At 39.4% G+C, this 15,635-nt stretch overlaps 1 protein-coding gene and 1 long non-coding RNA gene across 2 annotated transcripts in view; one reads left to right on the top strand and one right to left on the bottom strand.

The window, feature by feature from the left end:
* NIPAL2 (NIPA like domain containing 2) overlaps positions 1-15,635 on the bottom strand; it is a 49,728-nt gene that overhangs the window by 12,321 nt on the left and 21,772 nt on the right. Inside the window, 3 exon segments of the mRNA XM_036406671.1 lie at positions 2,139-2,260; positions 4,207-4,266; positions 13,393-13,564. Coding sequence (XP_036262564.1) covers positions 2,139-2,260; positions 4,207-4,266; positions 13,393-13,564 — 354 coding nt within the window.
* On the top strand, positions 11,026-13,760 carry LOC129046762 (uncharacterized). The gene is made up of 3 exons (XR_008508517.1): positions 11,026-11,282; positions 12,109-12,244; positions 13,310-13,760. It is a non-coding gene; the product is annotated as an uncharacterized LOC129046762 (long non-coding RNA).

Below are 15,635 nucleotides of genomic sequence, written 5' to 3'. Positions count from 1 at the left end.
GCTACTTCTGCAGAATATACCAGTGGAGTGCCACATGGGGATGGTTTACCACCCACAGAGAGCATTTGGTACCATTGGAGCTTTGTATTTCTCAGCAGACCACACTTTGGGGCTACTTTTAGAAAGATCATTGGACTGTGTTATACTTCTGTACTGTCTCCTCATTGTATATTTAGACTGGAAATTCTGCAGCTTCTGCTGCACTTTTTTATATCTCAACAGCCAACCTGTGCTAGGCATTTTACAACCAATTTTGAAGAGCTTGTTCCCTGCCCAAAGAGGATGTTTACAGCAGGGTTTGCTTGATCTTCCAGGAGCATACCAGGGTAATCAGGCTGATATCTCAGTCTCTTGTGGAGCCTTTTGCTTGTCCCCTTTCTTTGGTCAGAGGAAGCTCAACACAGATGAATGCACGGAACAGAAGGAACACATAAAGTTTTAAACATTATTGAGTCAAGATTTGCTGTGTATTTGCTCTGTTCTTCCCTACAATCTATGCTATACATGCAGATTTAGATGCTGGCTGAGGTAGGGAAAAGAAATAAAAGAGAAACAAAGTTCAGAGGTTTCTGAACCTACTATCTCCTCACAATGTCTCCTAAGAAGAATATAGCACAGTCTTCCTACACATTCAATTGTATTCTTGAAAACTTGTCCTGAAATTAAGTTCAAAAAGTCCTCAGGTGGGGAAAAGCCCTCTTCCAGGAACCTGTTGTTTTCAAGAAAATGTGAATGGTATATCACACAGAAATTTCTGGTGTCACTCAGTGTAGATAGGGAGTTTTCTCTCTCCACCATTTCTACATAAACGGGTGAATCAACAATTTAAAATCAGTCTCTAAAATGTCAGGCTACTTTATCATCTGTAAGTGGAACTGCATGGTAGAGGGTGATATTCAGTAGAAAAGAAAGAGCATTGATATCCCTATTTTGAATCTCCTCCTCTTACTCTGCTGATTGCATGGACTTCTTGAAGCTCTAGTAGATGCTGAAGCTATCCTTACCGAGTACCCCAAAACTCTTGGGTATTGCCTTCAAAAGCCTCTCTACTGCCTGATTAAAAGTACATGTTGTGAGTTATACAGCATGAATATTAATTTTTTGCACTGAGCTGAATCAGCATCTTCCAGGATCTTTTAAAGGGCACAAAAAATTGAAAGAGAGTTTAAAATGCACAGCAAATTAAAAGAGAGAATCAATGTGTTTTATGGTAGCATGTGATTTGTGCTTAATCAGTAGTTAATGGATAGTTAGATGCATGTAAAGTCTGCAAGTTGGCTAAAAGATTAAGGTCAAACTGCCTACTCAGTGGCTTCCTAACTGAGATTCCTACTAAGAAAAGCCTGGGCACTAAGACTCTAACTTGAATGGTCCTTATTCTGGGAAATAGTAACTGCTTCTGAAGCTCCTATATTGCATTTTTACATTCAGCTGGAGGAAAACATTTTCAGCTTTCCAGAGAAAAGAGGGACAGAAATGCATCCTATTCACTCTGGTCTTGTTCCTGATGGTAATTAAATACATCAAAGTAGATATATGGTGTTTGAAGTTTGTTGAAAGATACTTTAACCAAAATGGTATTTTTGTATTTGAATTCTATCTCATTTCAGATTAACCTAAGTGGCAGTGAAGTAGGGCATCCCTTCATATCTCAGCTCCATACAAAACTCCTTTCAGCCATACTTAACAACATGGGAATAAAACAGAGTAATATGAAAGACAAAACGTAGAACCAAGAATATAGATAGCCTAATTTTTAAAAGCACAATTCCACCACATTCCAGAAAAGCCCTGAAACTTATATGTACAGGCAGACAAGGTGGCATGAACACATATACAGGAAATTTAAACAGTACCAATATTCAGGTTTTCCCTGAAGTTCCCCAAATATCAAAATCTTTCCACTCTTGTTAATCCTGCACAATTGTGACTTTCCCCTGACATGAAGTTAAAAGTTATCTTTTGTTGCTGCATGTTTTCAGTTTGGATTCAGTAGGATGATGAGGGACTTTCTCTCCTTTGAAAGTCACACAATTTATCTTCAGGAGCAGTTTTTCTACCACTAATTCATATTGCTATAAAAAGCCCAGTAACTCCAGTTTTTCTGAGTAAGGGAGTAGCATGAACCAGATACTCACTGAATATACCAAAAAAGGCCAGCTCACTAAGTAATTCTGCACTTGTCTTGCTGTGAGCTCTTGCGGTACATTTGGAGCAAATGTGACCAACAGATATATCCCTGTTATTGTCAGCGTTCCTCCTTTAAAGAAAAGGACACGTTACTTTGGCAACACAGTGCTTGGTAATCATGGTTATACTTGACTTCCATCTGATTAGGAAATAGTTTCTAGAAGAAAATTTAAGTAAATTTAAACAGATCTATACTTAGTCAATTGGATTGCCTTGCATTTGTGGTCTTATCTAATCTAATTTTTACTAAAGGCTCAAAGAATTTTGGAAATGTGAAAAAAAGTTGTCAGTAAAGCCATGTGAATTAGGGTTCCAACTCAACAATGCAATTTCAAGTGTATCACAAAGGAGAATTAATCCTTTGTATTTCCCCAAGGCACAAAGTTCATCACACAAACTTAGCCTAAACTGAAAGGACAAGTTTCCTACTAGTGCAGTCAGCTAGATGACTAACCAGTGTAAATAAACATGACTGTGCCAGTCACTGTGGCCACAGAGATCTGCACAAGCCACCAACCTGCCCTTGAAGCATCAGATGCAACACACATGTGCCACTCCAGTGCTCAAGTGAAGCTGTCATAGGGCCAAGATTCTGGCTGCTCCCTGTTGCATTTGCAGATCTATGAACTGTTTTATAAAAGGATGATTTGCAATAGACTGTTCAGCCACTAGGCTGCCAGGGCCCCATTTCAAGGTCGAACTTGCATTATTATGCTTTTAATAAAAATCTGCAAGTTCTGCCTTGTGGACATCTGCCTGTGACAAACACAGATGTTCACTGAAGTATCAAGATAGAAGTGAGATAATCCTAAGACCATAAACTGTATTGGATTAAGGAAGATATTAGCTAATCAATTTTTTTTCAAGTAATCTTTAAAATTCTTGGTAAACCTATAAATCGGTAAGGAATGCAGGGCTCAGGAATACAAAACAAAGCACATCCGGAGGGTTTTGTTGGCACTGCTATCTCAAACAGCTCCCTTGGAAAAGCAGAACTGTGTTATATTTATGTGCTTGCAAAACCATCACCATATTTCCCATCATACAGCTCATTCTTATGGAATGTAGCAACATTGTTAAATCCATCTTGCAAAGTCAAACTCACAGAAATAAAATAAATCAGCTGAACACCAGTTAAAGCAACACACAGTGCTTAAGGCCATAAGGGAAACATGATCAGTGAAGGGAGGGGGGATTTTGAATTTAGCAGCTGAGCTGGCAAACTTGGATTCCAAACCTAAATAAATCGTATATAGTATTCCTGGAACGATACTGAACAGATCTCTCCAACACATTCATGAGAACAGCTGTCCTCACTACAGTTTGGACAATCAAGCCTAGATTTTAGGAACCCACAGAAATATCAGGTGCCCTGCATCAGGTGCACTGTCCCAGTTGAGGTGGCTTGGTGTAGAGCCCAAACCCTGAAACCTCTTTTCTCTCACTATCGCTGCCTTCAAGGGAGCAGTCTTGATATGCAAAAAAATCTTGGACACAGGCAAAAAGTTGACAGATTTTAACAGTGAAGACCACATTTCCCAGCTGAACACTTGAGAATATGATTATTTGTTTTTTGAAGTGATAAAACTAAAACCAAAGGGAAGTTATCACTTTAAATTGAGCTTGAATTTTTGTGCAATAGCTATGCAGTAGGAAAAAATATCTTATATTTGAATAAGTAACTCAATAACTTCCTTGATTTTATTAATTCTGTGTTGAACTCATAAAGATAATACTAAAGACAACCTCAGAGGCAAAACTAGAAAATGAAAATAAATTTGAGCAATAAGGGCACATAAGGAATGAGTTATGGTTGTAAGAGGATTTGGGAATACAGTCTTTTCCTCATGCATTGAAGATTCTCTTCCTTTTTATCACTTTTTCCCAATTTTGAAAGTATCTGCCTTGAAACACTTGCTTGGGAAGTGGGAGTGTGAAGGTGGGGGGCTGTGTGAGAGTTACAGCTTGCTAAGCATATGGCAGCACACATGTCTAAATTAGCAAATGCTTACTTACCCAATATATCAGCAGTCTTCATGGTCTTCTTTAGGAAAAAGACAGAAATAAATGCACTACCTAGAATAGATATATAAAGACTTTTCTATATATACATATATTTGTTAGAATATCAAGTGCTATAGCAAAAACCTGCCTTGGGACAAATTTAAATATATCTCATGGGCATTGTTGTTGCACCATACCATGATATAAACAGCCAGCAGTCCATTCCTGCAAGCCACCAAAACTCACTTTCTGTAAGATTTCAGATGTATCCAGCAGGCTCTTACGTGGTTGAAAAGATGCAATGCCCTTCTTATTTCCCACACAGGGACACTGCTTAAACTGGTCTGATTCAGTCATATGTGGAAATGTCAGGAAAACTGGGCACTGATCAACCTTACTGTTTCACTGCCCATTTGGCTACCAAGTGTACTGTATGGACTTGCTCAAGGCAAATTGCATCATAGAGCAATAAAATTCTGCTTCTTTAGTCTTCAATGTATTAGAAGCTTATAAGCAAAGTAACAGCAGTACAATTGAGAAGAGGAAAGCCACTGCAAGAACTTAGTTCACTTAGTATGAACTAAGTGATCACGATGGCTGCAGACAGAGAGGGAGAAAACCCCACACATGTATTGGAGCACTCTCCATGGTCTTTCACAGTGACTTGCACTGAGGAAGGAGAAAACTGTGAGTCCTAGAAATGATTTCTTGTTTTCTGAGAAACACTTTCTCTCTTTTCTCCTAGTCCTGCCTCCTCAGGATGGGCAGCAGTGGGGGATGAGCAGCAGCAGTGGTTAGGGCACGTTTTGTGGTTAGCAGCTCAGTGTGGACATGTGCTGGAGAGGAAAGAAGGGCTTTGAACTTAGGTGGATGAGACTGGGGAGACATGGCTCTATCCCAGCATACAACATCTACCTCTAAAAAGAAGAAAAAGAGGCTGGATAAAAGAGATGAGTAAAGTCCTCTGTGAGAGGTGCATCAGCAATGTTAGATTCATTCAGAAACCTCAAAGGAAGGCTGCTCAGGAGGAACAGTGAAGGAACACATTTAAAAATTCATGGAATGCTGCTACTACTGTCTACTTCTCTACAGCTTGGTTTATTCTTGAAATAACAGTTCAACATTTTTACAACTATCTTTGCCTCTTTATCTCTATTGTTCTCATGGAAAACTTAATTCGTGGTTAGCTAGTAGATGTACTCTAGAAAAATCTAGAGAGGTTCATACCAAGAGGTAAACAGAGAACTGGAATTCAGCATCAGGCCTCTGTTTTCCAGTCAGCAGAAAATCAGAGAGAGCAGAAGTCATAAAATTAAACTGTAGCAAGAGTGATGGGGATCTGTGCACACAGAATAAGCACAATAAAAGGATCTTCAACTGAAAATGCCTCACTGAAATTAGGTTGCCTGATATGGTTTTCTTTATTCAATTTTACAGGGATGACTTTGCTGGAGTGAAGACACTGATGGTATCCAGGCAACACTGGCAATAGAAGAGCTACCTAGGTTTAGAAAAAAGGGACAAAAACTGGTAAAGAAGCAGCAGCATCCAAGATAGTGCAGGAATTAATTACTGCTCTCTCTCCCTGCTCTCACAGCTTTTACAAATCCCACCTCAAACCACTCACCTAGATAGTCTCTGTCACAGCAAAGAGCTGCTGCTTAAAGCACAGATACCTCAGTGATTTTTTTGCTGTTCTTTTTGTTTGTTTGTTTGTTTTGAGTACTCCATGTCTGGACTCTCTGCCTTCAGCAGAGGTCTAGTAAATGCAATTCCACTGTTGGCATCCAATTTGGGGTAAGATGAGTTATGCCCAAATGTCAGCTTACAGGGATCACAGCCTCTGAGGCTGGCAGTGGGCACAAGGAGTTGCTGGAATGCAGCCAGGTAATGAAACTTGTCCCTCTGCTTTAATAATGCATTCAAATGCAGCAAGCCCTGTCTCCAGAGATAGCTGGTACCGCACCAGAGATCATGAGCTTAACAGAATCTATGTATAATTAATACTCTATGAGGTAGAGCAATATGTAGAGGAATCTAAAAATAGGAGAGGGTTTAAGAACACATATTAGACCATCTGGGAGTAGAGAAAAAGCTGCAGCAGGAAGGGAGGCACAACACCAAGGTGAATGAGACCCAGGAGATACTCTGAACACACAACACAGCTGTCTCTGGGGTAAGCTGCCAATGCTCCAGTTGCACTCAAGTGAAGAAGAAAAGGAAATGGGGTAAATAAAAGAGAATAAGCAGAGAACAGTTGCACAGACCTGATGAGATGCTAGAAGACATACATGACTGATCAGAAGCCTCACAAACTCTGGCTGTTACCTCCAGAACTAAACTTTAGGTAAGTTATGGTAGCATGGCCAAGAGACTGTGATATTTTAATTTGACTTTTGTTAGTTTTCTGGGGCCTAAGCTCCCAGGTTTGACCTGGGGATAGTCTTCCACATATATATCCTTCGAGGTAGGCTTGAATCAGATTAAAGCAAAGAATCCCAGAGCTGACTGTCTTGTTGCAGATGGGTCAAGAAGGAGGAGTACAAAAGGAGCCCCGGGAATGCAGGCTGGTGTTTGCCAGTTTTGCCTTCTGCTGGCTTTGCAGCCTTTTCTGGCTGGCAGGACAAATGACAGACATCAAAGTGCTCCCCAGGAGGCCAGTGAGAAATCCACAGCCCTCCCAGCTGCTCTGCTCCTCCTCCTGAGCTCCTTTGTGCTCCCACTCACAACCCTGGGTGCACTCAGTAGCTCAGGACATGAATTCCTCCCAAAGAGGCAGTTTAAGGCCAACACACACTCTCTGCTCTCCTCTCTGCAGGGTGGCCTCCAAGCTGATCCTGCTTTGAGCAGGAGCTTGGGTTAGGCACTTCCTGGGGTTCCTTCCAACCTGAGTTCTCCTAGGACTTGTGGACTCTTTGCAAGAGAGCAAGTGGGCATCCAGAGGCTAATAACCAGGCCTACCAGATATATGAATATAAGCCCTTACTGTATCCCAAATCCAGTTCTTAAATGCAGACCTACTGAAACTCCCCAGACTCTCTTCTCCTTTCCTACCCTCCCTCAGACCACATGTGAGGTGTCTTGCATCTTCCCACCTCTCCTCCTCTCTACCAGTGATGTTCTACCCCCACACTTTCCTCCTAGCCCACTTCCCCTTGATTTCACCCCATCACCACAGTGTAACTTTAATTCCCTACCACTCAGCCCAAATTTTTCCTTTCCCATGTCAGAGTTCTTTTGCTCTTCCTTCACAGAAACTGTGCTTCCTCCTCCTCCATCACATTATACTGATGTGAGAAATAAATTATTGAACATTTTGTTTAAGTCTGTGAGTGAAGAGACTGGGGAACTTGGGCAATTGCTGTGCTGCAAAGTATGAATACATCTTTGCAATGTTTTTTCTTTTTTGTTGTTTGCTTTCTTTTTTAAAAAAGAAACATAGAGACTGAGATCTGTGTCAAAGTGAGGAATAGTTTTCTTCTTGTTGTTTTTTCTTTGTTTTTTTTTTTTTTTTTAATTGGTTAGCAATAAAATACAACAATACAGAAACCCAGACAAAAGAATCGTGTCAAAGCTGGCAGTAGCTTGGGAACAAAACAAGCAATTTATCATTGTTCTGAAGCCTTGCTGGTTTTGAACCACTGGCTTTGGGAATGCAACACATGGACAGCCTCAGGCCTGGATTATCAGCCTTCAAGACATCAAAGCAAAGCCTGGTCATCTGAGAAGACTTGTGTACTTTCAGGTGAATTAGAATAATTTTTTAGCTTTTTCACTAGTTATTAAGGTAAAACTTCCAAAAGTAGGCAGAGATCCAGCTCCCATTCCCAGTGACAATGGTAGCCTGCTACATGAAGAGAAGGGCAGAAAATCTGTGAGATGATCTGTTAAGGATTAAAATCAGAGAACCAGCACATCCTAAGGTAATCCTTGAGTTTGTTTTATGCCTTGAATGCATGCTTGTATTAATATCCATAATTTGAGAAATAAATAGGTACTGTAAAATGCTTGTATCTATACAAGAAAGCCTTTCTTAATGCTCATGAAACTCAACTGGAAAATATGATTTGACACTACATCAAAATCATCATGATAAATAAAAACTGTTGGTTGGAAAAGGGGGGAAAGGGTTTGTTCAGGAACTTAATTGTTATCTAAAAATCTTCATCTTCTTACGCATCAGCATAAACCAGGCTGGTTTACATTGATTATTGAATGAATATATTAATTATATATTGAATGATTGTATATTCACATATATTGAATAAATGTGTATTCATTGCAGCATGTGAACTTCAGTGTAAATTGAAAAAAATGATTAAAAAATTGAGGTTTTTTATGATATGCAATTAAGTGACTTGAGAAAGGGCTGTAATGGTGCTACACATAGCTCAGTCAGCTGCTCATTCTCTTAGGAGAGTGATCATTCACAATTATCTCCATATGTAGGTTTTCTCCAGCACAAATAGAAATAAAGAGCAGTGTGATGTGTGGGTTCTGCCACTAGCAGACAATGAATGGTGAGAATCCAGCTCACAAAATAACTCCTGTGTTTCCTAGACATGAAAGCTGCAGTTATGATTGGGTTGTGTTTGTTCTTTAAGAAAGGGATAATACACAACAGAAATAAAAGATAGAAAACACACCCTGATTCATGGTATGTATTCTATGTATTTTGTCCAATCCAGCCATAAAAAACTCAAGTGTGTGTGCATGATTTATTTTTCCTATGCAAAACTATTTCACTATAATTGACTATTGAGCTGTTTTCCTAATAGTCAAGCCATTTATGAATATGATCTTTTTACCTCTTGTTGTTACTGTCTAATTCTACACTAAATAGTTTTTGTAACAACTGTTCATAACAGTTATATACATATATAACTGTTTATAACAGCTAATAACAATATTATTATATTCTTTCTTTTCCTCTTTTCAATTCCCAGATGAGCTTTATGCACTATTAAAAAGATTAGTGCTCTCCTTATAAATGCAAAGACTGCTTGCACTACTGTCTTCTCCAACAGTTTTCAAAAAAAATCACAAAATTTCGTATTTGCTTTAAATGTTAATTCTCTTAAGCTTAACAGATTCAGTCAGGCAAAGGCATTTAAATTCACCCATGCAGAAGAACACTTCACCAGTGGTCTGGATGGAATACCAAGAGAAGAGAACTAGATACAATTCAAAGATTATTGCACCTCTCTCAGTTTGTACAACAATATTTCACTTTGAGACCAAGCACTTTGTATTATGCAACCTAAGGGTGTGCTTCCATCTAATCAAGCAGTTTAAGTTCACCCAGTTGATTTTGCCCTAAATCATTTGAGCAGTGCTCAAGTTATGAGGATGCAGTTGCTGGCAGTCACATTCCAAGATGTGACCTCAGAATATGCTTTTTATGAACAGACCCTCAGCCTGTCTTCCAAGCTGAAGTGGTTCAGGACCCTCCCAGTACTGAGAACTTGAAGATGCTTCAATCCATCCCCAAACAGAAGCTATTGTGGTCTGCCCAGAGTCAGGAAAATCTGGAGAGACAATGAGTTACATAGTGCAATTCATTGCTGCAGCTCAAATGACACCTGGGAACAAATTCATCACATCTAACTGACTTCTAAAACCCATTCTTAGTTTATATGATGGAGATTAATGCTCCACTGAATACAAAGAAAGACATTACAGATACCTCTTGACAGCTGTCTTGCACACTGAACCTGTAACATTTCTAACATGATCAAAGATTAGTACTGGAAAAGTGGTGAACAAAACATGAAACATTTTTCCCCATCTGAGAAACTGCTCAAAAGAGAGACCATTAAAGTGAGCTTAATTCTGGAACCTGGATTATAGGACATACACATTGCAGAGAGAAGGAAAAACTCTGAATATCCTTTTTCTTGCTTTTTCTAGACAAGTACAAATCAAGTATTTTAAAGAAGAGTTTAGTGAATGTTTCCTAGATATCATTAGTAACAGAGTCCTCAGAATTCCAAGTTCTTGGGCCACAAAGATGTTACATTACAGTGAGTGGGAAAAATCCATTTCTACAAGAGTATCTGAGAATCTTCCCAAACTATCTCTTTCCTAGGACTGAAGCTCTCATTGCTGTTTACAAGGAGCATATAAAAATGCAAAGGGATCTTAACAATGTCAGCCTGGGTGGAGCAAGTGTAAAACAACTCCCCACAGAACGGTGAACACTGCAGAAGAAATGGTCTCCAATGCCAATGACTTTTCCTCACCTTTCCCATCCCCAAGTCATTTCTGCAGGCAAAAGCAAGATGATGAGCTAAAAACCACTGCAACCTAAAATTACCCAAGCTACGTGAAAAACATGAGTTTTACTTTTTAAGTATAGAAAGTTTCTTAATGATCACATCAAACATATATTACTCCTCCACTTTTAAATTAAAAATTTACTAATTTCTCCTCTTGAAGAAAACAACTGCTGTCTTCTCAAACTATTTAAAACCCTGAACAGATGTAGAGCTTGCATCATTGCAACCACACACAGAAATACTTCCACTGTGTAAGAAGAAAAATATATTTTTTTTCTATCTCAATTCTAAAAAAATATATATTTAAATCTCTTGGCACCATGCCAATTCATGATCTTTGGTGCTCTATTCTTTTTAAAATATGACACTGGAACAATCCAGCTCAATAGAACGAGGCACAAAGTTTTCAGTATTTAATTGATACCGGGTTAAGTGCAAAATCCAGTTGGATGTAGTTAAATGTGGTGGCAGAGCATAATAGATGTTGGCTCCATCTATTTTAAGATGCTTCCCGTCTCAGAAGTCTGGAGATATATGATGGGTACAGCCCAAATCCATTCTGGGCAGAGACTCCAGTCTGCCTTCTCCTCCTCCAAACCCTGGTTTCCAAGCAAAGGAAACCCCCTGCAAACCCAGAGACCTGCAGAGAATCCCCTGGATGCCTGGACATACTGCAAAGGACATTTCTCCTCAGCACACCATATGTCCTGCATTTCCAATGGCACTGAGAGTCAGCCCTTACCATATGGGACATGTTGACACTGAATTTGGGAACAAAATGCTTCTCAGAAGGTTGGACTTGGGGTTCAGGTATGCACTTGGAGTTTGTTATTAAGTACTTTAATTTGTTCATTTAAAAATAATTAATTTATGAAAGACATTCAACAATACCTCAAAAAAAACTGTGAGGTAGACTCTACAAAGGCCACTCCCACCACTTAAAAGTGGTCACAACTTAATGAGAAAACTATTTCTTGATCTTTTAAACTGGAAAACCTGCTGCCTAAACTACCCTTGGCCCAGTTGCTAGCAGATGATGCACACATGACTTGGGCAGTTCGTCATTGCCCTAAATGATGAACTCTTTTAAAATTGAAAGGATGCTCTCTCTCTCTGGCTTTAATTTCAGAAGACAGGAAAGTATCTTGTAGTAGGAAGTGTTACTGGGAAGTTATTGCTGTAATTGGCTGTCTGCACGATTTTTGCTTGCTCTTCTTTAAGGGAGTGTTTGCTAGACTAAATAAAATTTCAGATATTTCTATTGTTTGGGCTGTGAAATGGACACTGCCAGCTGATTTATGGGAATGGAATATAAGATATTAAAGTGCTTTCTAGAATCTTACAGAATAAGCGTTCTGGGACAGTTTAAAAAAATAAAATGGGTGAGAATTTTGGTAAGACATAACAGTTAGGAAAATAGTTTCTTGGTATTTATTGTAAGTGAGGGAAGTGTAGAATGAAGGAATCACCAGATGCAACACTTCTTCACTTTTTGCAAAAGCAAAGAAGGAATCAGCTCGGATAAAAATCAACCCTAAATGTGATCTCACCTTTTTCAGTTTAATAAATATTGGGATTTTTCTTCCTACTCACTGCTTTTTGCTCTTTCTTTCTAATTTTCTATAATTTTATTCAGCTTGGACAACAAATGAGATCAGCCAACGTTCTTTGATGTTCAGAGAAGTTCTGACAATGCCTACAATTGTTACAGATAACTACTGCCACCAAAATCACACTGGGATACATCATATTAAGTTACACTTTCATCTCAGGTAATATGTCATTCCTTTCTTTGAGAACTCTTTCCTACTATGATGAACTAACATGGCTTTATATCTGAAATTCTGCAATAGAATTTAGCATTGAAGGTTGCAGTAAATTGCCTGCAGTTTCCTTTTCCCTCTCTCTCTCTGCTAAATTGCACCTACATATTGTGAGCTGCTTCATTCCCCTACAGCTAAGCAGTCCACTGGGAAGGTATTTCATCTTTTCTACCTTCCCATGGAGAGTCACTCACTGCAGTGTCACTTCCAAGCATGTAACTGGTAGCTGGAGACCATGCAATGTAATCACTTGCCAATAGCAAGTAAATGAGCATATCCAGAACTGTTGAGATCTCTCAGTCCTGGATGATTCAGCTGTGGATGTGAAGTGACCAGGTTAAGGGATGTAGCTGCACCCTCTATTCCTGTTTTTACAGCTTCTGTGCAATATTGCCCTGTCTACCCTGCTTTACACTAGCACAACATAAGGACATTTTCAAATGTGTGTTACTTTGTCAAAGAAACAGACATCTCATACCTGAGCACCTTAGTAACAAAAACCCCTACATGAAGTAAAGAGTGAGACCCTGTCACTTCAGCTAAAGTCCAATTAATCTGTACATAAAGGAACAAATGAACATGTTTAATAATGTCCATAAATGTACTAAACATTTCTGGAAATTTCTAGGCCCTTTTTGTCACACACTGAAGAGTGTCAAGCAAGTTTGCCCACATCAACATGAATCATGGTGAACAGGCAGCAGAAACTACTTGGTGTGATGGTAACACAGAAAATGTGCTGTAGGTACTCAGGATCAGAGCACAGCTCTGAGCACGCAGCAGGATGCCAGTTCCCCTCTTTGGGAGCTTGCAGAACTGGCAACCCTTACAGCACTGGGCAGGAGCTAGCAGAGCACAATGACACAAAAGACAAAACCATGGAAAAAGAAATATATTAGAAGAGTCTTTGATTTAATTAGACAGTTTTTGTCAAACTGTCAGCTCATGTAATTATATGAATAATTTCTTTTCAAACCATGACATTAACGTTTTCCTCTTGTGTTCCTGCTGCAGTTTCTGTGGTATCATTCCTCTAGCCAGAAGCAAGCGGCTAGAGTGAAGCACATACCTGAGCAAGAAATGGCAAATGGTCTCACCTATAACAGAAACAGATCCCAGTGGAGCCACCAGAGCGATGGGGGCGAGGGCATAGGCTGTGAAAGTGCCCAGCTCTGCCAGCCCCAGGAGGGCAATGCCACAGCACCACAGCTTGCTCCTGTAGCACGGCTTCGGCTCTGCCTGGCAAACCAGCCGGAGGTGAGCGCATTTCTAGAAAAGGAATTATCAGGAACAGGCATGAAGAGAAAAACTTCCATTGTGTTCTTATGTCTGACAAAAGTGGCATAATTAGGGGGCTGTCAACTTCAAGTTCCAGGTGCATCAAGGTTTTCTTTTTAAACGTGACTTTGAGCTTGTTGCTGCAGAGCTTTGTGTTAACTCGGTGCTGCTTCAGATGCGCTTTCTTAGCCGTGGTGGAAAGGGCTGAAAAATTAGGCCTCTGAATAAACCTGAAAAATGCTAAGTGAATACTAGCTAGTGCTTCCTAGGTATCACTGCACACATCTGCTCCTGTCTCAAAGCAAAGCTCAGCAGTTGTGCTCTGAATCTGGAAACACTCAAAGGCAGGAGACAGGGCAGAATCAGAACTGTGGCAACAAACTGGGACAGCAGGAACAGACAACAGGGTGTTCCTGTCTGTGAAACCTATCCTCACCACAAATATACTTTCAAAATGAAAAAGGTGGCACTTAGTCACACCTTCTGTAGGGAGGACTCTAAATTAATTAAATAGAATTTATGATTTGGCTACAGTCTCCTGTTTGACCTTAGAAGGAGATCAGAAGTAAAACATTATTTTCTAAAGAAAAAACAGTTGGCACAGGTATAACATATACTCAAGTAATACTTCATCAACACTTCCTGTTACATGACGAAGGTATCATTGGCACAAGTTGTAATTGTTTTTTCTCTGGCTGTACAGCAAGAACATGTATATAGCAAGACAATTTGTCTTTGATCACACTGATCCTCTGAAACAGAGTCCACGCAGTCTCCATCAAGAAAGTGTCATAACTGGGAATGATGCAATGTTTACCAAATTAATTCTGCAGATTATACTTTCCTTTTTCAAATTACTCTCCACCCTTTTTGCACATGGATCAAAAAAGGTGGAAATCAAATGATACAGTTATTACAGTACAAATGGTGGTAAAAGAATTTTTTTTTTCTCCATCACTTGATATTTGATTTTAGAAGTCTCCCTGCAGAGCCCGGAGAGGATGTAAAGGATTTTCCTCATACTCCCATCCTTCTCTGTAGGCTACTTGACAGAGCATGGGACAAAGAGCAATGTCTGTAATAGCCCATAGTCTTCGTCAGTGCTCTTGTTGAGAAGATGTAGCACATTGTTGCAGCTTTGTGCTGTGTAACATATTCAGGGGATGAAATTCTAGGAGAAAGTTTAGCCTTCCAAGAAGAAAAAGAGCAAAAGGAAATCAAATTTGTGCCACCCATCCAAAATGGATTTTCCATTTTTATAAACAAAGAAACAAAAAAAAACCAATAAAGATACAAAATAAATTAATAGTAAACAATACTAAATTATTATTCAAGAATCCGAGTTTCTGCCAAAATTAAATAGACAAATTCTTAACTGAATCCTGAGGGGTATTTTCACCCCAGATTCTTGTAGGATTAACTTTTGAAGACACAGTGAGATTGAAAAGGTGTGCAGCAAACACAGGAAGGTGAGCTCAGCAACTCCCCTACAGCCTTCTTTCCCCAGATGTCTGTCTTCTTTGCACAGTGATGTGTGCAAATGGTATTTAGGTGGAGGCTGTTTATAACTCAGCTGAAATTGCAAATGATGAGCTGTTCTTTAATAGACAACCTGCTAGACGGAAGAAAAACAGGATAATGGTCTACATGGTCAGAAAGGGACAGAACAAAAAAATTTGGCCTGTCCAGTTAATAGGATGTGAAAAGAAATGTTGAGATCTAGGGAAAGTCGTTATTCATATTTAGAAGATATTGTTACTAAATGGAGAAAAACCCAATTTAAAGGATAAAAATAATCAGTTTAATTTTTCTGTCATATGGCAATGAGAACCATTGGGTTTCCCTAATCAACATTTAAAAAGATGATCGTTCAAATCCAGTAAGGGCTGTTATGATTACAAGTCAATGGAAGTGTGCTTGTATGCCTTGGTACATCCCCTTGCAAAGCATCTACTTTGGCACCCAGTACCCTCAGCAGACAAAAGATATGAACTCTGAACAACCTCATTATTATGGCCAGACTTAATTTCCACTTCACCTTCACTTTTCTTCACTTCACCTT

This window comes from Molothrus ater, chromosome 1 (genome assembly GCF_012460135.2).
Source record: "Molothrus ater isolate BHLD 08-10-18 breed brown headed cowbird chromosome 1, BPBGC_Mater_1.1, whole genome shotgun sequence".
Lineage (NCBI taxonomy): Eukaryota > Metazoa > Chordata > Aves > Passeriformes > Icteridae > Molothrus > Molothrus ater.
Note: the sequence above shows the minus strand (reverse complement) of the source record. Positions and strands in the feature narration are given on the sequence as shown.